At 36.4% G+C, this 21,986-nt stretch overlaps 8 protein-coding genes across 12 annotated transcripts; 4 read left to right on the top strand and 4 right to left on the bottom strand.

Annotated features, from left to right (window-relative positions):
- Nucleotides 1-70: 70 nt before the first annotated feature.
- On the bottom strand, nucleotides 71-3,648 carry LOC126867547 (bone morphogenetic protein 2-like). Its single transcript, XM_050622126.1, has 5 exons — nucleotides 2,327-3,648; nucleotides 1,997-2,153; nucleotides 1,768-1,913; nucleotides 1,598-1,699; nucleotides 71-1,520 (listed from the first exon to the last, which is right to left on the bottom strand). The coding sequence occupies exons 1-5, from the start codon at nucleotides 2,528-2,530 to the stop codon at nucleotides 558-560; spliced, it is 1,572 nt and encodes a 523-aa protein (XP_050478083.1). The 5' UTR covers nucleotides 2,531-3,648; the 3' UTR covers nucleotides 71-557.
- A 151-nt stretch (nucleotides 3,649-3,799) lies between these two features.
- Nucleotides 3,800-8,766, bottom strand: LOC126867555 (uncharacterized). 2 transcript variants are annotated; one of them, XM_050622163.1, is made up of 8 exons: nucleotides 8,521-8,766; nucleotides 7,819-7,923; nucleotides 6,560-6,663; nucleotides 4,695-4,908; nucleotides 4,567-4,620; nucleotides 4,345-4,487; nucleotides 4,110-4,264; nucleotides 3,800-4,030 (listed from the first exon to the last, which is right to left on the bottom strand). In XM_050622163.1, exons 1-8 carry the CDS (start codon nucleotides 8,696-8,698, stop codon nucleotides 3,973-3,975), a joined length of 1,011 nt encoding a protein of 336 aa, XP_050478120.1. In that variant the 5' UTR covers nucleotides 8,699-8,766; the 3' UTR covers nucleotides 3,800-3,972. The 2 variants fall into 2 exon arrangements, with proteins under 2 accessions (XP_050478120.1, XP_050478121.1); XM_050622164.1 differs by having other exon boundaries at nucleotides 8,126-8,607.
- Nucleotides 8,767-9,478: 712 nt separating this feature from the next.
- On the top strand, nucleotides 9,479-12,580 carry LOC126867544 (ribosome biogenesis protein SPATA5). Of its 2 annotated transcripts, XM_050622122.1 has the most exons (6): nucleotides 9,479-9,640; nucleotides 9,915-10,111; nucleotides 10,175-10,360; nucleotides 10,427-11,823; nucleotides 11,902-12,165; nucleotides 12,237-12,580. In XM_050622122.1, the coding sequence occupies exons 1-6, from the start codon at nucleotides 9,621-9,623 to the stop codon at nucleotides 12,564-12,566; spliced, it is 2,394 nt and encodes a 797-aa protein (XP_050478079.1). In that variant the 5' UTR covers nucleotides 9,479-9,620; the 3' UTR covers nucleotides 12,567-12,580. The 2 variants fall into 2 exon arrangements, with proteins under 2 accessions (XP_050478079.1, XP_050478080.1); XM_050622123.1 differs by lacking the exon at nucleotides 9,479-9,640 and having other exon boundaries at nucleotides 9,964-10,111; nucleotides 10,180-10,360.
- Nucleotides 12,581-12,591: 11 nt separating this feature from the next.
- Nucleotides 12,592-13,401, top strand: LOC126867564 (sperm mitochondrial-associated cysteine-rich protein-like). The gene is made up of 2 exons (XM_050622179.1): nucleotides 12,592-12,800; nucleotides 12,872-13,401. The coding sequence occupies exons 1-2, from the start codon at nucleotides 12,736-12,738 to the stop codon at nucleotides 13,236-13,238; spliced, it is 432 nt and encodes a 143-aa protein (XP_050478136.1). The 5' UTR covers nucleotides 12,592-12,735; the 3' UTR covers nucleotides 13,239-13,401.
- Nucleotides 13,402-13,976: 575 nt separating this feature from the next.
- On the top strand, nucleotides 13,977-15,957 carry LOC126867551 (uncharacterized). The gene is made up of 5 exons (XM_050622140.1): nucleotides 13,977-14,280; nucleotides 14,409-14,832; nucleotides 14,906-15,076; nucleotides 15,150-15,361; nucleotides 15,444-15,957. The coding sequence occupies exons 1-5, from the start codon at nucleotides 14,205-14,207 to the stop codon at nucleotides 15,881-15,883; spliced, it is 1,323 nt and encodes a 440-aa protein (XP_050478097.1). The 5' UTR covers nucleotides 13,977-14,204; the 3' UTR covers nucleotides 15,884-15,957.
- A 1,327-nt stretch (nucleotides 15,958-17,284) lies between these two features.
- Nucleotides 17,285-18,888, bottom strand: LOC126867560 (uncharacterized). Of its 2 annotated transcripts, XM_050622171.1 has the most exons (6): nucleotides 18,675-18,888; nucleotides 18,410-18,574; nucleotides 18,137-18,322; nucleotides 17,771-18,061; nucleotides 17,607-17,691; nucleotides 17,285-17,514 (listed from the first exon to the last, which is right to left on the bottom strand). In XM_050622171.1, exons 1-6 carry the CDS (start codon nucleotides 18,736-18,738, stop codon nucleotides 17,502-17,504), a joined length of 804 nt encoding a protein of 267 aa, XP_050478128.1. In that variant the 5' UTR covers nucleotides 18,739-18,888; the 3' UTR covers nucleotides 17,285-17,501. The 2 variants fall into 2 exon arrangements, with proteins under 2 accessions (XP_050478128.1, XP_050478129.1); XM_050622172.1 differs by having other exon boundaries at nucleotides 17,285-17,691.
- Nucleotides 18,889-19,106: 218 nt separating this feature from the next.
- Nucleotides 19,107-20,849, top strand: LOC126867558 (uncharacterized). Of its 2 annotated transcripts, XM_050622168.1 has the most exons (5): nucleotides 19,107-19,324; nucleotides 19,506-19,532; nucleotides 19,655-20,275; nucleotides 20,382-20,569; nucleotides 20,646-20,849. In XM_050622168.1, the coding sequence occupies exons 2-5, from the start codon at nucleotides 19,526-19,528 to the stop codon at nucleotides 20,691-20,693; spliced, it is 864 nt and encodes a 287-aa protein (XP_050478125.1). In that variant the 5' UTR covers nucleotides 19,107-19,324; nucleotides 19,506-19,525; the 3' UTR covers nucleotides 20,694-20,849. The 2 variants fall into 2 exon arrangements, with proteins under 2 accessions (XP_050478125.1, XP_050478124.1); XM_050622167.1 differs by having other exon boundaries at nucleotides 19,108-19,532.
- Nucleotides 20,563-21,975, bottom strand: LOC126867556 (39S ribosomal protein L4, mitochondrial). The gene is made up of 3 exons (XM_050622165.1): nucleotides 21,547-21,975; nucleotides 21,057-21,465; nucleotides 20,563-20,986 (listed from the first exon to the last, which is right to left on the bottom strand). The coding sequence occupies exons 1-3, from the start codon at nucleotides 21,973-21,975 to the stop codon at nucleotides 20,841-20,843; spliced, it is 984 nt and encodes a 327-aa protein (XP_050478122.1). The 3' UTR covers nucleotides 20,563-20,840.
- Nucleotides 21,976-21,986: the final 11 nt, after the last annotated feature.

Below are 21,986 nucleotides of genomic sequence, written 5' to 3'. Positions count from 1 at the left end.
AGAGCGAATCTCGTTCGATCGTGATAGTGTGAGAAGGAGCGAGTTACATATTAAGCGTAAAGACGGCTCGATAGCTTAAATACTCGTTTTATTTGTCATAATTAAAATATAAATAACTCTAACTCATTTTACGACACAGTAGTATATACAATGATCGAGACGATAAATTCCCTACGTGTGGTTATAATAATAATTTAATGAAGATATAGGCTATGATATAGACACATTCTAATCATTGATACGCTTAGTTCTACGCGAATTTAGGAATGTTCTTATGTACAATGTTGGGACGTCAATTAAACGGCGATCTTCAGACGAATCTTTAGGAATGACTCTCGTGCTAATGCGTAAAAATCATTTTTACCTGATTCAGATATTCTGCCACTCTTACATTCGCTCTCTTTCTTTCTCTCTTTCTCGCGCGCACTCCCACTTTTTCTTTCTCTTTCCTCACATACATATTCACGCATTCTTCTTCTTTTCAATACCATTAACACATACTTTGACGCTTCGGCTGCTTCTTCCTTCACAAGGGGAATAAAAAAACCATGAGATCCTTAACGACATCCGCAACGATCCGCTATCATGTCTTGATAAACTTTCAGGACCACGTTTTCATTGTCATCAAAGAATAGAATGGTTGTGCCCAATAGTTTCGTGGGTACGCAGCAAGGTCTCTCAACCCCCTTCACCAGTCCCATTTTGTGAACGATTCCCTGAATAGTCGCGTGATTTGTCGGCTGTTGATCTTGACTCAATGGCGATTCGCAGATGCCTTTGCAATGATAGGCGGAATAACCGAGCGGAGCGATGATAGAGGAGGAAAGACCGATTTCTTTAAAGTCGACGTAGAGCTCGTGCCTCGTACATTCGGTGACATTTTGTCGAACGGAAGCGTGACTTTTAATTGACCGTTTCTCACGGAAATTTTCATTCGACAAAGACATTGGCCTTTGACGAACTCTTTCTCCCATTCTTTCGCGGCGTATCGCTCGTTGATATATGTCCATCGAGGTCAAGCCGTGCGAATAAACGTTTTTCTTTAATTTTCTTGAAGAGGAAATGGTTTCCCTTCGACGTCGTTTGGGCGTCTCTTCTGCAAAATCTCGGGTTACCCGAGCAGTCTGTGTCACTACATCGTGTTCTCCTATTTGCGTTCTCTTCTGCCTTTGAAAGTATTCGGATTTATTCTCGTTTTCCCATCGAGTCTCTTCCGGTTGACCTTTTCCTCGATCGCGTTTCTCGGCGTTCTTTTCACCGTACTCGTTCTTCAAATCGTTCTTCTCGTCTTCGTCCTCGTACGATGTTTCTTCGCTCTCGTTGTTGCCACGTTCGCCTCGGTGTCCTTTCCCGTCGTCATCAAAGAGTACCAAGATCGGTTGTTTGCTATGATGGTACTCGTTTCGCCGGGAAAACTCTACAGTCACTTGATCCTCGAACAAAGTGGAAGCCGTTACCAAGAGACCAAGATTTGGTTCTCCAGTTAACCAGGCAAGAACCGCTTGTTTTACATTGAATATCTGATGAAAAATGTCGAATGCTTAGTACAGCGAGAAAATATAGTATTTTCTAAAAATTCCATTATCTTGAAACTTGCCTGCCAACCGGACGCGTGTGCCCCGACGTATCTAACGTTCAACAGCCTGTGAAGATCGGGCACGTCTAAACTTTTCTCATCCAAGACTTGATATACTCTTATCTAAAGGAAGATATATTCGTTATCCGAATCCTTAAAAAGTCGACAAATTGCGATTGACGTATACTTACCAAATAATAGGGTGAAACTAAAGTGGATGGATGCATAATTTTCAAAGGTGTTCTCTTCCGATAAAGATGAAGCTCTGCCTCCAAAACAGATTCGTCCATCTCTAAACCCGTGATGTTGAAGAAGTAGAATCGCGATAAGGTGGTATCTGCGTAAAAGTTTTTGTTTTAGTGAAAATTTCGATCGCAGACGAAACGATGACCTACGCTATGGAAGTGGTTAGAGGTTTACCTCTTTCGATGAAGCTGCGGACAACCTTGGCATTGTATGGATTTTTGCCACGCGTGACACCACTGGGATCTGCTACATTATTATACAGTTCCACCATAAATTGCGGTGGCACCTTGCGACGTCCTGTTTTCTCGCTGTGACTCCGGATACCAAGAACCTGTAACGATTTCATCGACTGGTTAACGCGGTCGTTTGAAACACGCGACTTCCGTAAATGGGATTTACTTAGTCGTTTCACTCATATTTTTGACCCTTCGAAAACAAAAGTTCTGTTTTCACCAAGTCTCACACAAACAGCAAGGCATACGACACAATTATCTGGAGACGGACCTGTTGTAGTTTTTCTAGAGCCTCGTCCCGACGAGCGTCGTGCTCGCTTCCTTCGTTTAAGTCATCCAAAGACCAGGAGTTGACAAGTTCTTCCTCGTTGGGATTATCATCTTCGGAGAAGCGATTCGGGTGTGCGTGTACGTTGAAAGTACACGATAGGAAGAGTATCGCCAAAAGAAAAAACCGAACGTCACTCGATATCATTCTCGTATATGGATCGTTGGTCAGAATGGAGAACAGGTCCGAAAGTGGGCTCGAAACACACGACGACGACGACGACTACCAACGATGCTGATCTCTCCGGGTTCGTTTGAAGAATCGAAAGCTCGATGACAGTGTGTAACATCGACCGAATCTACGTTAAGTCAGTGACAAACGCTTCTTAGCGGAGGAAGGAGCGGACACCTTCTCTGCTAGCGGACAGGAGGTTTGCCGAACCGAACGGAACGCTAAGTAGCATATGGGAGGTCTTGGCTGCGAGGAGTCACCTTTATGCTATGCCGGGAGTTGCCTCCCCCGCGTTGCTCCCCGCAGCGACATCGGCTTCTCTCACGGGACACCGACGCGACGCTACGCGACTCGACGCGACTCAACACGACTCGAAAATGTGACTTTTCTTTTCCCCCATTTGCTTCTTATTAACCCATCCTAGATCATCTTCGATCAAGCTGGACCATCGAGTGCGCATTCCGTTTCTTTTAGCTGTCGAGAAGTTATTGCTTTTTGAAATTTTTTACGCTTGAAACATTTGTATTTTTAGGTAAGAAATTTTGCGTTTCTCTGGAAACAAAATAGTTGTGCGATTAAAAAATAGATACGAGGAAAGGACAAAAACCGATAAAGGTCGATTATACACGATAGCATTGCGAAGCGTACGAAACCCACCAGGAACGAGATGATGACATCGCGGGGCTATTAAAAAAAGCTCACGCTTCCTAAATTCCGTAGATTCGTGAGTGGCGAGTCATGTGGCCACGCAGCGATATTTAGATGTCGCGAATAATCGGTTGTTTTCCTACGAGGACGATGACGGATCTCGCGAGGGTGTCAGCGTGTATTTTCGCCTCCGCGTTCGAACATCGAGCACCGGCTTCGACCTCGTTCTTTTTGTTGCATTATTCGTATGTGAGCGCAAGACGAAACGGGAACGAGCTAGGGAATAGTCGTAAGTACAAAGTTGGCTAGTGCCAGTTGGCGTGTCTTTCGTAGAAATGCGCGTCAAATTCGCGAAAGCAACTTGCTGAACGTCTTATTGCGTCTTGCCAAATGTAATCCCGCTTTTATCATCTTACGTCGTAAGACGAATTAACGATACCAATAGCTGGAACTAATTCTAAACTTGTCAGACGTTTCTCAAAGAATTGACTCGATTACCGTGAAACTTGCAGAATCATTTAATATGACGATAGACTACGGCGAACGAATCGGATGGAACACGACGAGCGTGGACTAGTTTTAGGTAGCCAGTTGACGTTTTCTAGAAAGTCATTGTACGTTTATTTATCATACCAATACACGGTGCATGTAGGAACATCGAAATGGTACTTTGTATTTACGCGACGCATAAAGTAGCTTGAATGTTTCTACGAGTCTGTTCCATTGGCCCGTTGGATCGAACAGACTTCTCTCGGTCCTCTCTATTTTATTCAGACACAGGCACATTGGGTAATTTGAATAATTTCTCTCTTCGATCCACGACGTGTCCTGAAATAAACGAAAAACCACACCGATGTATGTTTAATTGTATTTGCATCGTCGATGATTAACCTGCATCCCCGAATACCTGTATTCGTGAACTTTGAATCTGGCGGGTGTACAAGTATGTTGCTTCGAGTACAGACCCGCCAAGCATCTCGATGGCTCTTTTTTGTCTCTCAAAAGACACATTTCCGTCTCGTTCCCTGGACACGTCCCAACGCATTGTCCGACATTAATTTGCTATTTGCACAAATACAAAGTCAACGATAAATTATAATACGATCATAGTGGTATCTGAGATCGCGTGGTAGAAAATTTACCCGAACGACTGGCCTAACATCCGTCGTGTTTGTACCATCCTTAATTTCCACTTCGCTGAAATCTAAAACGGTCTCCATGTGGTCCATTTTGTGGCATGTTCCAGCGCAGCCACATTTCTCAATCACTTGGTACACTTCGTCCCCTAAAATGTAACGTAATAAGTACACCTATTCTCGAGTGAAATTACGTTATCTACTACGAACGTAGGAAATTTGACGTACCATTCGGTCCTTTGATGCTAACCGTACTGTTCCTCACCGGTTTGCATCCAAGATCTTTCAAAAGACACATCGACGATTATCGATAACGATTACGGGCGAATGGTATCGAACGAAAGAAAATGATATACCTTTAGCACAGTGACCCATACATACTCCGACATCAATCACGGCTTGGTGAGGAGTGCCAGAATGTACGAGATGCGTGAAGGATTCTCGCCTACAGGACGAATCAGGCGTGCATTCGCAAGCTTCTGTGACTTCGATCACACGAACACCTTGAATCGTTGACACCCTCTCCAATTTTGCCGCCCTTGGACGACAATGCGATTCCGGGAAACATCTCTGAAAGAACAAAATGTGCAAATGAGTTACGTTGAACATGAGCGAAACGGAAACTCGGATATTTTAATCGGATCGGATGAAATGTTGCCGCTGGTAAGGAAGAAGAACACGCTTCTAGAATGGTTGGTCATGTATCACACGGGGGAACATTTTATCGATACAGATGTTGAATGAGCAAAGCGAGCACGCGACTTCACAGAATTCGTACTTTATTCCGTCGTACGTTTGCCAAGCGAGAAAGTATCGATGGTGTCCACGAAGGAATTTATAATATTCGCGCGCCTCGTTATCTCTCGTTCGGACGTTTTCTTTAGTACTCGAGTTCTTTCGCGACACGCGGGCCATTTAATTATTCTCGCTGCGGGATAACATCGACCGTTATCTTTGTTCGTGCAAAGGCATCGGTGCCTCTACCCATTTTCTTCTCTCGTTTGTACCCCCGGTGATATTTCTGGCTAAGAATATTTTCTAATAAATTCTGTTCTCAGGTACATCCATCCTCAAGATCCCAGGAACACGATTCGGGATTTAGTAGCTGGCCAAGCTGGCGCCGGAGCGGTGACCCGGCTCGATGCGACCTTCCAAGGACGCAAAACACATCCTCTTCTTTCTGCATATCGCGTGCAACATTTCTTCTTCTCAAGCCTGTTTCTCTCCTGCAGCGTGGGTGCTGCAAGATCGTAAACCACCGATCGGGTTGCATCACGTGACGAAAATAGCTTTCTCCCCAAGAAGGGTCGTTCTCGAATTATTCGCGAATTATTACGACACGTTCGTTTACCATGCTAATTAGAGTCCACTGCCGTTTTAACACTGTCGGACTCGAGGCAACAGTTGCGATTCGTATGGAAACGAAGTAGAAACACGCGATGATCGTTTAGTCGCGATACGATTGTCGATGAATTTTGGAGAATAGAATGTGTAAGGTATGTACATATGTATAAAAGGTGTATGATGATCATCGACGAAGATACGCGGTTCTCGATACAGTGTGGGGTGCACACGCCGTAAAAGTCGCGTAGATCGTACGATCGCGCGGTGCTGGCGTGGCCGCATTCCAGCTGGCGGATTGGTCGATCCCATGCGTCATAAATCTACATGATGTTCCTGCCTTTTTCGCCCTTCGTATAGCCCTTGGCATACGTAACCTGCCGTGGCAACGTATATCGCGATATTTTTTTTTTTTATTTGCGAATTCGGTCTTTTCGCTTCGTCCTTTCTTTTTTCTTCGACACACCGCTCGACTACCCGAACAGAATTCCACGACGTCCGATCTCGGTTTTTCGAACTTAGATCGGTTCCTTCGCTATATACGCGTTCCTGACTTTTCAAAGATGTCGCGAGTTCGCCAATCCTTTCCTTCTCTTTTTAATCGTAAAATAAGCGTGACCATGACGTTGAATTTTAAAGGATTCCGGGTCGAGGAATTCGACAGTTTCACGACCGGTTCGATAAACTCCGCAATGGCGACGCGTTTTTTGTCGCAAACCCGTTGCGCCAAGGCAGGGATCACCTAAAAAGATTTTTGTACCAGGTGCATCCTGCGGCTGTGCATGAGTCATCGATTACATACATCCATGTACCTCTGTAACCCTGCATTCTTTTCTGAACCGAAACTCTGATAAGTAAAACTGTATGAAAAAATATTTACCTGTACAGTGGGCCGACTCGCATCTCCTGGATCATCCAACACGTGTCGTGGACACAGTTTACGACAGTGGCCTGCATCAATTTGGATAATTTCGCCCGATATTCCTGAGAAAATAAAAATCAAAGATACTGTCGAAAAAGGGGATTAGCGTTAGCAATAAAGTGTGGCCAGGGAGGTTCAATGAAATTTCAGTAGACCGGTAGGATGATGTTGTTGACTGCGTGCCGTGGAGTTCGCTCGCGAAAAATAAGACGCGAGTAAATCCGATGGCGCCGCTCTGTAATGCTCGCGATCATCGTACAAAATTTACGACTTGTATCACATTAAACAAGTTGACAAGATATAAGAAGAGGGTAGAACCGTCTATAGTGTAACCGTGCTATTTTTGGCGCGAACGCGTGGGACACGGAATGCGCTGATTCTTCGGTGATTCACATTACCGTGAACCTTCGGCTACTTCACTGCCACCTTTCCGTGTTTGTTCCTATAAATGGTATTATTTCGAGATCTACTTGAAATACCAGACTACCGCGTGAACGCCCGATCAATCAGTCGAATAATCGTTGCCGGTCTGGTCTTTTCAGGTAATCGAAGGTAGAAAGATGGTGCGACGTTGGGCATAGCGATGATTCAAGCGTCAGTCGAGGATACCAGACATCAACAAAATCATTTAATTGTCAATTGATGGCGTCTCGAAGGGTGGTTGTTCCTTCGATCGTTTCGCGGAACCGGCCGCTTCGGCGAAACCTTAATTATTCGTCCGTGAGGGGCATTAACATTCCACGAATCACAGACTCGTTCCTTTGATCGCCTCCGATCTACAAGCGGCAATTGATCTCTCTGTGACAAAATCAAGTAATGAGATCGAATCGCGATCGGTTCGACGATTCCCGCGCTATTTTAATGCGATAGCTCGCAATGATAAATCGGTCAAATCTTTTGATCATGGGCACACGACAACACCGTCACCGGATGCTTCATCCTCTCGATCGGCGTCAATTGATTGAACACCCGATATTAATTTACCGGATCGGATCTAGCGACAAGGCCACCAGCATTTACCACTCATGAATATGGGGCGGCAAGAGTGAAACGAGGGAACGTAACTTGCATTTAGCCGGTTGCTAAAATTACGCAACTTCTCGCCGAATCTCTTTTCAACGTTATACCGCTCCGCAATCTTCTGTGCATCTCTGTCCGTATGCTCCGTCCTGACATTAGCCAGAATTTAATACATACTTTTTCTTAAATTCGCTTACCGTATCCAACATCGATCATTTTCTCGTGTCTGGCGCAGCATACATGTTGTCGAACCTCTTCCCTGTGTGTCCTACCTTCGTTGCCTTCATTCTGGTCACCGATGGCTGAAACAGAAACAACCCCGATATGCAGATATCAAACAGAATCATGCTTCTTCGAAAACGTTACTATTTTGTATGCTAACAAACGTAACTTGTAAGAGTCGGTTGAAATATAAAAGCATTGAATACATCGCGGAAAACTTGATAAAAAGAGAAAGGAGCAGAGAGGAGGAATCAGAATGAAAAAGTGCGATGCGGTGCCTACCTAATCGTAAATTGGCGAGGCAAACTAACGTGAAGCCACCGAATACGGCCCACTGACCCCTCGTGATTTGTATTCGCATCGGTACGAATAACGATGGACGTAAATCGGTCGAATAAGATTTACCGAGACGGGATGGCGAGATTCGGAAACGAGTTTGTGTATCGAGGATGCACGAGTTGTTTGCCGTTTGAAAAATGCGTACAGAATTTAATGATATTCTCTAGACGTAGGTGTGAACGCCGCGTGGACGAAATTGTGCTAATTTGTCACAGTGGTTGTTATCTCATTACTCTATATATACCCGCGCGCGGATGACTAGAAGATTCGTGGTACACGGAATACTCTTGGACTCGCACGCACACGACATGCAAAGCGGTAGTCCAGAGAGGACGCACCGTGCGATCGATCACGATCGGTTGTTGCCCACGCAGGTTGCGATCTGCGAGAAGACTGGCCGTCTGGAAGCCACTGGATCTCGCTCAGACGGAGAGGCGTCCGGCTGACAGGCGGATCTCTATTAATCTCGTTTGGTACGGGAACGTCGGCCCGCTTCGTGACGGCTGGCCCGTCCATCCATCGGTCTTTTGCCTCTTGCCTGCCACGATCCCTGATGCGCCTGATGCTGCTGATTTTATGCTCCACCGAACCTGATTCATCTCGTCTGCATCTGAACCTCTACATTCCACACGACCAATTTCCCTCTATCAATAAAAGTTTCATCGGCAAATTTTCAAACGAACATACAATTTACAGAATAACATTAATAAAATGGATTACCTGTTTTATAAAACGCAATCAATTTTAAATTATTCGGTAATGTAACGGTTAGATTGAACCAATAAGCCATAAGCCTCCTCAGCTCCCCCAAACCTGTGATCGCGATATCCCATCCCTGTCTTATCTCTTATATTCATCCACGAGAATTTTACGAGCTCGATATATTGGGACGATGATATTCGAAACTAAAAAAGGAGAAGAAGCTAAGAGAAGGAAGAATCGTACATCCTTTACCCCGCATATTTTTTTACCATAGGATAGAATTTATTACATTCGATAGAAGAATAAATTTTTACTGATCATGTTTGAAGGTCCTCGTGAACACTTTGTGCAATTTTTTCGAAATTTCTTGTTATTATTTGTCGATTACTAACTTTATCCTTAAGATTACACTATACCAGCTCCTTTAAGTAGGATATTTTTATTTATTTACGGATTAATTCATGGAATTAAAAAGTATGACCTAACTTTATTTAGCTGCGCTGAAAAAATAATTAAAATCTCTAATGTTAAAGTAATATCTTTCCACTTATAAATGAAATGAATATTTTACATTATATATATCGGAATAATGTCTGTGACGTCATTCAAAATGAATATGTTGTTCGTGTATCATCATTGAATACTTTATTTGTTAACCATTGCTATCATCCACTTATTAGAATTTATGTATATGTATATAGTCTAGGTGTTGCATGCCGAGCAAGGACATGTTATCATGGCAGACGGCATTTCTCTGTAAATATTTCTATGAATTTTTATATTTTTATATTGATTTTGATACTAAAAATTGCAGGTTGAGAATAATCGTGTAAATTTGTACGCATTTTACAAAAACTGCTTTTACTGCATTTGATACAAAGCATTTGTATGTGATTTAGAGGTTATGTTCTCCCACCTGAATACTTATTTAGTACTTTCAATAAAACATGTTTCAAAAGGCTTTGTCAAAAGATAGTAGAGTGGAAACGTTTTATGAATTATGTCCAGCCAATTATTTCTATCGTTTCAGAATGATACCAAAAGGAAAAGAAAGTGGGAGGAAAAGTCTTTCTCCTTGGATGACATGTGAAACATGTCAGAGCATCTTGACACTAAAGGATCTAGAAGTACATAACACTAATTGTCCACCTAATCTTGTAACATGGAATCATAATTTCATTTACGGTGGTATATTATATAGTACCGTAGAAACATATAATCTATCAGGTATATATGCTGTTATATTTACTATTGTTTGAACTACTTTTATATAAGTGTTTCTTTGCATAGAACAGCCAAAAAATATTCATGTAAGAGCATTGGATGATATGGTATTTATATCGCAATCTGCTTTGCAATTATGTGAAATTGCAATAGGGGATTGTGTTCTTGTAATTGCTGGAGAAAGTAAAGTTGTTAAAACTGCTTGGCCAACTAAGGATAAAAGTTTAACAAGTGTTTCGTTAACAAAACATGGTAAAATCTTTTATTGAATCTTCCAAAATCTATATAAAAATTTTTCTACCCATACATTTTTTACAGCAATAGAATTAAATAACCTCCGAGGTTATGTTAAAATCGAAAAATTAAATTCTTCTGTCGATATTGCCAAGGAATTTGTAATCTGTAGTGTTGGGAAACATATATTGCCAGAAACAACCATGGAACTTAACATAATACTTAAGAATCATAATGAGCAAAAAGTATTTACTATAGGTAATAAATTCAGTGTACCTTTTTATGGCAAGAAATTAATTTATAAGATTGTCAAAGTTATAACAGATGACTGTGAAAATGTTAAATTATCTGAACAGTTTAAACAATTGAGCATAACAGATGAAACACGTAATACCAAATTGTATAAAGCACTGTACAACACAAAATGGACGATTTTAAATGAAGAGCAAGAAAAAAAAAAAGAAGAAAATAAAAAATCTAAATTTAAAATACAAGATATTGGAGGATATGATAACGTAATAGAAGATATCAAAGATGTTCTTGATATTGGTCTTGGTCTGTACCAAAGTATTGGAAACTTTTACATTAGTAAAGGAATATTATTATATGGCACCTCTGGTGTTGGCAAATCTGCTATCGCCAATGCCTTGATATCGCAATATGATGTTAATTCTACCACTATTTACAGTTCAGATATTTATAGCAAATCTTCAGGCGAAACAGAGAAAAAATTGCAAGATATTTTCACGGAAGCTAAAGATAAAGCTCCAAGCATTATTCTAATAGAAGAAATTGATAGTTTATGCCCTAAAAGGAGTACTTCAAGTACAGATCACGAAAGAAGAATACTTTCACAATTGACTGCACTCTTTGATGGAATACAAAATGCAAATGATAATGTAGTAATACTTGCCACAACTTCGAAATTGGATCTTGTAGATAATTCTCTTAGAAGACCTGGTAGAATAGACAAAGAATTCGAAATTCATGTACCTACTACCAATATGCGCGCAGAGATATTTAAAAAAATGTTATCAAAAATACCGAACACTTTATCTTTAGAAGATATACAAAATATCGCTTTTGTTACTCATGGATTTGTCGGCGCCGATTTATATGGTTTATGTTCCCAAGCAGTTCTGAATGCTGTAAAATATCAACAGAAAACTAACACTGATCTTTCGTTAAAAGTAACGATATCAAACTTTGAACATGCTTTAACTGTCACAAAGCCGTCAGCTATGAAAGAAGTTTTAATAGAAGTACCGAACATTCAATGGTCGGATATAGGAGGTCAAAAAGACCTAAAATTAAAATTAAAACAAGCTGTTGAGTGGCCACTGCGCCATCCCGAGGTGTTTCTCAGGATGGGTATAACTCCACCTAAAGGTGTTTTAATGTTTGGTCCACCAGGTTGTTCTAAAACAATGATTGCAAAAGCTCTTGCAACAGAAAGTAAAGTAAATTTTTTAAACATAAAGGTTAGGCATACTAAAGTTCAATTTAAAACTTTTCCAATCAAAAAAAAAAAAAGGAGATAAAAAATACAATATTTTCAGGGACCAGAATTATTCTCAAAGTGGGTCGGTGAATCCGAAAAAGCCGTAAGAGAGATATTTCGAAAAGCAAGACAAGTATCACCTTCAATAGTATTTATTGATGAAATTGATGCACTAGGAAGTGAAAGAGGTTCTTCGTCAAGCGCCGGAAGCAACGTGCAAGAGCGAGTTCTAGCACAATTATTAACAGAACTGGATGGAGTTACTGCTTTAGGCAGTGTTACTTTAGTGGCAGCAACTAACCGACCCGATAAAATTGATAAAGTTAGTTACATTTTAGAAAACAGCTATATTTATCAAAGATGTTTATTAATTAAAATGTTGCTTTTTCACAGGCACTTCTTCGTCCTGGTCGTTTAGATAGGATAATATACGTGGCATTACCTGATTATGAAGCCAGACAAGAGATTTTCGATATAAAATTAAGAAATATGCCAATCGCCGAAGATGTACATATTCAAGATCTAGTTGATCTTACAGAAGGATATTCTGGAGCAGAAATCCAAGCAATTTGTCATGAAGCTGCTATGAAAGCACTTGAAGAAGATTTAAATGCTACTATAATCACTAAAGAGCATTTTAAAGCAGCATTGGCTATAATTACTCCACGAACACCAGCGTCGTTAATAAATTTATATAATGAATATATGAATAAAATACATTAACTATAAACAATTTACTTTCACGTAATAATTGAATTTGTCTATATTTACAAAGATTATTAATCGTCTATCAACACCTTTCTATTATTTTAATACCAAACTTCAGACTTTTGTTTTAATAAGATTAATAAAATTTGTAGTCGTGTAATTGCAAATTACATTGCCGAGTCAAATGTCGGTAATGACAAAATGTGAACGACCTTATGGGAAAAACGATTTAAAACAGATGATCGAAAGGTATGATCGAAAGGGTGAAGCATTTTATCATTTGATGAATGCAATAACGGTCAACTTAAATATTGTTTTAGTTGCGGTTGCTGTCCACCAATGGATCCACAATGCCCACCTTGTTCTATATCGTACCCGCCTCAACCTGTTTGCTGCTATGCGTGTCCTACTCCACCATGCAAATTGGAATCAAAACCTAATTGTTGTCCACCTATGCCAGTCACCTGCATGCCATGTCCGCCTCGACCTTCACTCTTACCTTGCGTCCCACGCCCTTTCGTTTGTCCACCCTGCACAGGTCACCCGTGTATTACCTGTGCACCTATACCTAAACCAGTCCCAGCTCCTTATGAAGCCGGTCCTGTTTTCAGGGCACCTGTTATTACTGGTGGATTATTTTACGTTGGAACAATCAGGTGTTATCCGTGTTTATCATATGCTTGTTGAACCATATCTCGCCTATTTTACACCCCAATCCCAATCGGTCCTTCGAATATAATTACCTCACGAATAAAGTATTTATTGTTCAGTGTTAATGATGTTTGATCTGAACTTTGTATTGTATATAAATATTAGTATACATTTCATATATAAATAAATATAAAACAAATGTTATTATAACAATATTCAGCCCCTTCGCTCAAGATAATCGCGGTATTCAATTAGTTTTTAGAATTAATAAATCTTTACTAATTTTTAAATTTACAAGTGATTTATGATGGATAAAAGAATATGTGATCTCTGTCCACTAGATCATTTTAATAGAATCGGTTGCATAGTAACGACATGTAACTGGCCTTTATTAAATATTGTTCAACAAAGAACTAATCAACCATATTTACGAAAATTAGAACCAATAAAAGGTGTCAGGTAGGAATTTAATAGTAATTTATTGAATCTGAACATAATAGAGATTTCATACATAATGTAATACATTCATTACTTGCGCCTTTATTAATGTATTTTAATTGTGTATTGGAGATTTAAACAACCTGCAAATTCGCCACAACGTCACGGGTCATGGACAAATTTAATGTACCGTCCTATTGTGCAAGGAGGTTTCAGATATCGTGGTGTATATAAATTACTTCCTCTTGATCTTCCACCAAGTTCTCCTGTATTGTCTCGACCTGCCCCTGTTCCACCTACAGATTTTCGAGGAATAACAGTATATTGTTGTCGATAGCATTGGCTACACGCGTATACATGTATTCGCACGAATACATATTACATTTATATAAATTTGAGCGTATATGCTTCATTTCAATTTATACACTATAAATTATAAGGCATTAATAAAAATAAATAAAATGTATTAGCGCGTTCTTTGTATTACATGAGTAAGAAGTGAGGTTATGTTCTTATTTTATAATTAGTACTAAAAATCAATTATATTTAAAATAATTAATCAGCATGGAAGCAATATGGAATCGCATGCAATTAGAACGTCCTCCCAATGCAACTTGTCATATCGAACGTCATAAATTTGGTAAGTTTAATTCTGCTTGTAAACAAAACAATAAAAAATGTTGTGATATAAATTTTTTATACGAAAGGCGAATAATCTTCCATTTAATAAATAAGTACATGATATTTTTTTATTTTTGTCACTATTAGATGCATCTGCATTTCTATTAACACTGGACAAAATTATAAAAGATATAACTTCTCAAGAATTATTGCACAAAGAAGCAGCAATTTTAAGCAGATTAATTTATCGTATGAAAAGAAAATTTCGAAATGACAAAGGTGTCAAATCAATGTCTAAAATAAATAAAGTTTTGCTCAAATATTTGTCATTATCGCTTGAAAAGGAATATGAAAATTTGAAGAGCTATGTTGGAATAGATGAAAAATATATTACATTATCTAGTAAACAAATGGTAGAATATGTTTTGGTTAAAACACAAGGTTTTGCAAAACTTATATTACGTTTGGAACAGGTCTCTAAACATGCTGCATATTTTCTTAAATGTAGAATAAGTTTAGGTCATGCCTGGTCTACTGCTATCACTGCATTTGCTGTCGTTAGTAGAATATGGTATGTTATTTTTGTATTACATAGTGTAAATTTATAAACTATAGCTATGGAGTATTGGTATATTTTGCTACAGGATTTTGTCAAGGTATCTAGTTAAGAAAGCATGTACATGGTATAATGACTTATACCAATACCTATACTCTTTTGAATTTGTTGGATTACCTTGGCTACCCAAAGACTACGAACTTACAAATGATTTAAAATCATGGCTATCAGTACCATGGATAGATAACCCTATCTCAAGGCATGTAAAAGAAAATAAATATAATAAATTATTATATAAAACTGTTATAGTTAAAAAATTTGTATTTATATAGCATTCCCAGCAATTACGGATTAAAGAATACAATGTTTAAATTAATTACCCCACGTGAATATGATTCAGATGAAGATCTAGATTGTGATATACAAGATTACAACAAAGAAACAAAATCTGAAAATACATTTTCATGGGTTGAAAATAAAAATGCTATACATGTTTCAGTCCCAAGTGAGATAAAAAATGGTGTCTCTAATGATGATGCAGGAGGTATAAAAGCAAATTTACGAATCATATAATAAAAAGAAATATTATTTATATATAATATATTTATAAAATTTATTTTTTGTAGAAATTGTAGATCGTCATACTTTTAATTTAAAATATATTCAAAATACATCAATAGCTGATAGAAAGGAACATAAAATATTCACAAAAATCGAAGAAACAAAAGGAAATACGGCATATATTAAGGGCAGTAATCGAGAATCTTATTTCGATGATGTAAGAGACGAATTTGTAACCAAAAAGAAGAAGAAAAATTCCGAAAAAAATTTAATGGTAAAAAATACCTCAAAAGGATTAATTACTTTCGATGCTGTGAATAATATATCAGATTTAATGATACTTCTAAACAAAGAATCGTATCCTGGTTTGGATAAATTAAAATGGAATATGATTAGAAATAAAAGCAAAAGATTATTAGACAAGTTGGAAATTTGTTCTGATGGAAGTAAGCAGTCAATTCCATTAAAAAAAATAATGAAACGTATAAAAAATTGGATTGCTTAAATACAGTGTATGTGAATATATGTAAATATCGAATGTAAAAATAATATAAAAATAAATATTATATTTTTTATGAAGGGAGTTTTTCATTATCTTTTATTTTCCTAACATGTTTTAAACATGGTCTAAGAAAAAATAAAAAATAATAACGGTGTATTTAAAGTGTTCGATATATTTAATTTATTGCACTTGATAACGTAAGAAAATTATGGTACATTAAATATTCTTATTTAGAACAACGGCATTGCAAAATAAAAATATTTATAACAATAATTAAAGTAATTATCCCTGAGTACATAACGTTTTCCTTGTTTCGATGAAGCATACCGGCATAGAAGTACAAAATATATGACAAATAATCAGTACATGTCGATATTCGGATACAACCAATTCGTATACAACTGTGGTCTCATCCTCCATTTTAATCCAAGATCAAATTGTCTTTTCTTCATATTGTTGAAGCAACAAGCACGAAATTGTCGTGTTCCACATTTCTCGGCGCATTCTCTGCCACACTGTTCGCAAGATAAAGTTTCTCCAAAGACCCATAATGCGCATACTATATTGCAAAAAATATGTTTTTCTTATTTATATTTATATATACATTTTATTTTATTCTAACTAAAAGAATTTGCTGAAAACCGAGTTAGCAATATTTAAAGCACTATTAAAAAATTATTTGTTTAAAAAAGCATAAAGGAACGTATTTGATGCATTTATGTATGTTACGAAAAAGGTGTACGATCATCAATGAATGTTAAGCAAGTAATTACAAGTTATTGCATCTATATAGGGCATAAGCTAATGCATATTTCGACTAGAGTTCCTTCTTCTTCTTCTTCTCCTTTTTTCCGGTTTACATTAATAAAGAAAGAATATTAAAAAAATTGACTGTACTTATGTTTTATCTTCTTTAATGAGAAGTACAGCAATAAATGCAATAACATCGTAACAACTGCTTTAAGTGGTGCGCTGTATAATGATGTTATCAGCTTCAAGTGGAAATTATATTATAATCTCTAATCCGATTTATTTTAAATCTGTTTTAGGATATTCAAGCAAAGTAACTATTTCATCAATTTCAGAATACTTCCACTTATAATAAATATTAAAAAAATACATTTTCTATTATGAGAAATAAATATGACTTACCTATGAAAAATAGTGCCACATAAGTGCAGTTCATTTTCTGGTTCGATAATTCACTGTCAAATAAAATAATAACTGTAGTTATTATATCGTCTATCATGTTATACACTTTCCGTTAAATTCAAATAAAAAAGAATTATAAAAAAATGATAGAACAGTACACGTATAACACTGCAAATTTATGTCGAATCAATTTTTCTTATCTAAATTTAAACAACACGACTTGAAATGCCAATTTTGAAGATGCCAACTTACGAATCCTTTGTGGATGAGCGCTGAACGGCAAGTGATAATCTTTCCGAGGACCGCTGGTTGAAGATATATCTCCCCACCAACTCCTGTTTCCGCCTTAATCCTTAACGCACACGCAATTGCATTTTCTGTCTTGACATGATATTTAGAGAGATTTCTGATTTGAAATTTTGCTATAATAAGAATTCGCTTTGTACGAATATAGATCTATCAGAACTAATTACTTTATAATCCTAAAAAGATCGTGAAGAATTTGGTAATAACATAAATACATCAAGTTTCATACATAGAAGTCTTAAGCTCTTTGTCTTATACATTTATTTACTTTAATAATAACACTATGTAGATGATGAGGATAACGTCACCAATTTTATAGCTTGACGCGTTACTAATCTGTGATAACATTTGAACTGAAAATAGAAAAAGGTAGTTAGATGCATATGTTCATTTTCTTTTTAGTTTATATGCCTATATTGGAACGAATCGAACTAGGATAATAAACGATTCTTTCTCTGCGTTTATAATCCGTGTGTGGTATAGAAATTTCACACTCTAATAGCAATGGTTCCAAAGGATTTTTTACGATTGCACTGCGTGTTGCAAAAAGGATGTTTTTATATTTTATTGCTTCTACAGTTTTATCATAATAATTATTGACTTCGGTTCCTTCTATGTAAATTTTTAGTATCGGTCGCGGCTGTGCTCCGTTTGCTACACATGTTAGATTCAAATGACTTTTATTGAAAGAAGAAACATGAATGGACAGATTAGTTTCTGGCACTGTAATACAATATTAAGTAATAGTGTTATATGTCACATAAATTATTCGATTATTATTTACAATTACAGAGTTACCATAAATAATCATTTTTGTTCCTTTCGTGTCCTCTTCCTGGAAGGTGCTAATCATACAAGTATACTCTCCGCTCATTTCGATCATGGCCATTTTCAAATGTATTATAGATTGTGAATTAGAATGTCTTAAATTTTGTTCAGGATATTCAGCAAATCCATCTATCACTCCTATATCCTGAGGTGGCACTATAGTTGGGTTACAATAAAAAGAAAAAACATCATATATCGAACAGGGTCGCTCGGCTCAAAAAGTTCAATTATGTTTAGTATTACTTGGCGGTATCCATTGATAGATTTGGTCTTTGTTATGGTACCATTTTATTACAAGACCGTTCTCGTCTTTAGTGACATTGTAAATGCAGGAAAGATCGATTGGTCCAGTTCCATTACGCACTACGTGCGGAACGTTCAATGTGTAAATTTTTGAGGCGCATATATCTGGGAAGCAATCATAGTCATAATTGTTCTAATACACTTCGAATCTATTAATCATAGTGAAAAATAACTTTTAATGCATACGATTAAAGGAGAGGATTACCTGTAAAGCGGCTTTTTACCACTGCTGTGGCAAGCAGAAAAACGATATATGCTACCGACGACATTTTCTACGAAGATTAGTTTTCAGACTGATGAACAATTAAACATGCTTCGTTAATCTTAAATCAAGCGCAGGTGAAAGGTTCTGCGCAGTTACCGATTATATTGTTTGTAGAATAAATATCTTTGGAATATTTTGTAGCGAAAGAAACAAATTTATATGTAAGAGAAACGCTTGATCATGTTATTTATTTCTTTCAATATTTACAATGATTAATATTTATCATTCTTTTTCTTATAAATTTGTTTGATTTCCTGATCTACTATAGTACATTCCAGCCACTCTTTAAATTTCTCCGGACGCTCCTCTTAGTTTATACTTCTCCCAAGAGATGGCGATTGAAATTCTGTTAAATTTCAATTGGAAGCCTCTAGCGCTTCTATAGAATGCTCACTCACTTAGGATTTTGTGCTTATAAAATATTGTATGTAAATAATAACAGTGTGTTAAAAAATTAAATACATGAATTTTGTATTTCTCAATGAAAACATTAAAACGTTTAAATAGTAAAATGATTTTTCAATATTTTGAGTCAGTCTATCTTAAATAAACATTCGTATGACCCTCTAAACGATTATAGATAATATATGGTGAGTGAAATCACTGACTTCAACGTTTCTATTATTTGAATAGCGAGTATGAAAACAAACAGTCACAATTTTTATTGCTAACGTTTATTGTTAAAAATCAATATTATTTTATCAATTATGAATGATGACCCAAGAGAAGTACTTGTTCTTCTTAATTCTTTGGGCTTTGTTGGAATTACAGCACAACAACTTAAAGCATTTATGAAAGGTAATATTATTGATATCTTTTTTTTGTATTTTATAATAGTTAATATTTAAATATTTTATGCACATTGTAACTAGCATTGTTGCATACTGATTCTAATTCATATTCCTTTTTCTTGGTACAAGATTTAAAGTTGTATAGGAAAATAAAAGATCGTGAAAGACAGCAAAAAAGGGAAGAAATTAAGAGAAAAATAATAGATAAGCAAAAAAATATGATTCAAGAAATTCTTACAGAACAAAAGACAGAGTTTCATTCAGTTGAAAATACTATATCCACTAATTCTTCTAATTCTTATTTTGATGACACCATTGTAAAGGTAATAGTGACAAAGTTATCAAGTGATAAAGAAAATGAAAATCCTACAAATTTTGAAGAAAACTATACAAATGTAGGTCACAAAGTGAATATTATACAGTCAAAATCCAAATCCATGAGAACAGAAGATCATTGCAATGTTAAATCTATTGTTATGCCATGTAATAATATAGAGGTAGATAATAAATCTTGTTTAAAAAGTAAAAATAAATATGAGGGGTGTTTGAAAAAAGATTTCCATATAGAAACACAAAGTACAACAAAAATACAAGATGATAAAATACAGATTCAAGAAAAATCAACACCTTTGCAATCAGTACGTCCTATGAGTGCACCAAACATTTTAGACCATCAGCAAGGATATATTGGAAGCAGCCACACAAAAAGTACATCATCTACAAAAAATACTCATTCTGGAACAAAATCATGTAAGCTTCTAACATGTATCATATTGTAAATATGAACATAAATATAACATAAATACAATTAAATTACAACATATAAATACAATTTTACTTTTTTATTTCAATATAGTTATTAGACCATGGAGATTGCAACCAGACATCCAAAAAAGTAAAAATGTTAAAAAGACCGATCCAGTTTTACTTTATCAAAAATATCAACAGGGATGGAAACAAATGTCTTTTCCTGGGGAAGCTAAACATGCAAGCATAAGGTGGGCCATTCGTGAAAAAATGTTAGGTGAAGATCCTCATCCAGCAGTAAGGGTCTTTATTTTTATATAATTATAATTCGGTATTATATTTTTCTTAATATCATTGACATTTGTCCTTGCAGCCTCTTCCTAAAAAGTCAACTAGTATGCCAACATTAAGAAAGAAGTGACCTTTATTCAACTAGGGATGAAAATTTTGTTTTGATATAAATAAGCTCAAAACTGATATTGATAATAATATTGAATTGTTATAAGAAATTAATGACAGTTACAGAAAATAAATGAAATTGATATTTCATGCTTTTATTTTTTAATTTCTATTGCTGACTAAGTCTAAACTTTGCCATTAATTTACGATAATCTGGCCTATGTAAATGGTACAATATTTTGTCTTCAATTAAACGTGCAGCTCTTTCAGTAAGAATTAAAGTATTATATTTTAACATACTGTAGACATTCAGGCCTGGAAAATAAATTTATAATGAAGGTGATATAAATTAAATAACATCAAAATCTATTAATATATAACTTACCATATACAGGCATTAAATTTACATGCTTTATTGTGTCAGTTGCTTCTGAGATGTTTTCAGGCATAATATCATCAGTATCAACAAACAACACAGAAGGTCCCCAATGTCGCTCTTCTATTAGTTGTTCAATATATGATGGTTTATTGGATGGAATTTCCAAATCCTTAACAATATACAAATCATCTTGAGCTAATTTAACAGACAATGTAGATGTAAGTCCAGCAACTCGGGTATAAAAGGGAAGCATGTAAAAATGAGTTGTAGGAGATCTAGGTCCATGTACTACACCACCACCTCTCCATAATGGGGAACGTATACTTGAATGACGGGAACGACCTAATCCCTTTTGTGGCCATGGTTTCTTGCCACCACCTCTTACTTCTGAACGTACTTTTGTATGTGCATAACACTAAAATGAAAAATTAATTTACCCATCTTGTCATTCTTGATTTAAGACTAATAGGGGTAATTAATGAGATGTAATAATTACCACAAAGCGATACATTCTTTGCCAGCGTATGTTTTCATGAATTATATCTATCCTAGGAGATGCTCCATAAATGTCGGGATGTAGAAAAACAAGTCCTAACTTTTGTCTTTCAACGGTATCCAAATTTTCTAGCCATACCTCGCGCGGTCTTTGGTAAAAATAATTTTCATCTTCATAACTTCTTTTGGAAATGATTGGATGAATTTTTTCCGTGATAGCCTTTGTACAATACGTTACTTGTTGCGAATATGCTTGTAACTTTGTGATAACATTTCTAAGCGATAACATTTCAATAAAAGAGTTTTTTGTTATTGCATCTAAACACAGTTTATTATTATAAAAATAACCTAAATGTTTTCGATAATGTTCAATTTGACGTGAGATGTCGCTAGACTCAAAGATTTTGTAGATGTCACTACCATTGAACATGAATGGCTTAG

This window comes from Bombus huntii, chromosome 7 (genome assembly GCF_024542735.1).
Source record: "Bombus huntii isolate Logan2020A chromosome 7, iyBomHunt1.1, whole genome shotgun sequence".
NCBI lineage: Eukaryota > Metazoa > Arthropoda > Insecta > Hymenoptera > Apidae > Bombus > Bombus huntii.
Note: the sequence above shows the minus strand (reverse complement) of the source record. Positions and strands in the feature narration are given on the sequence as shown.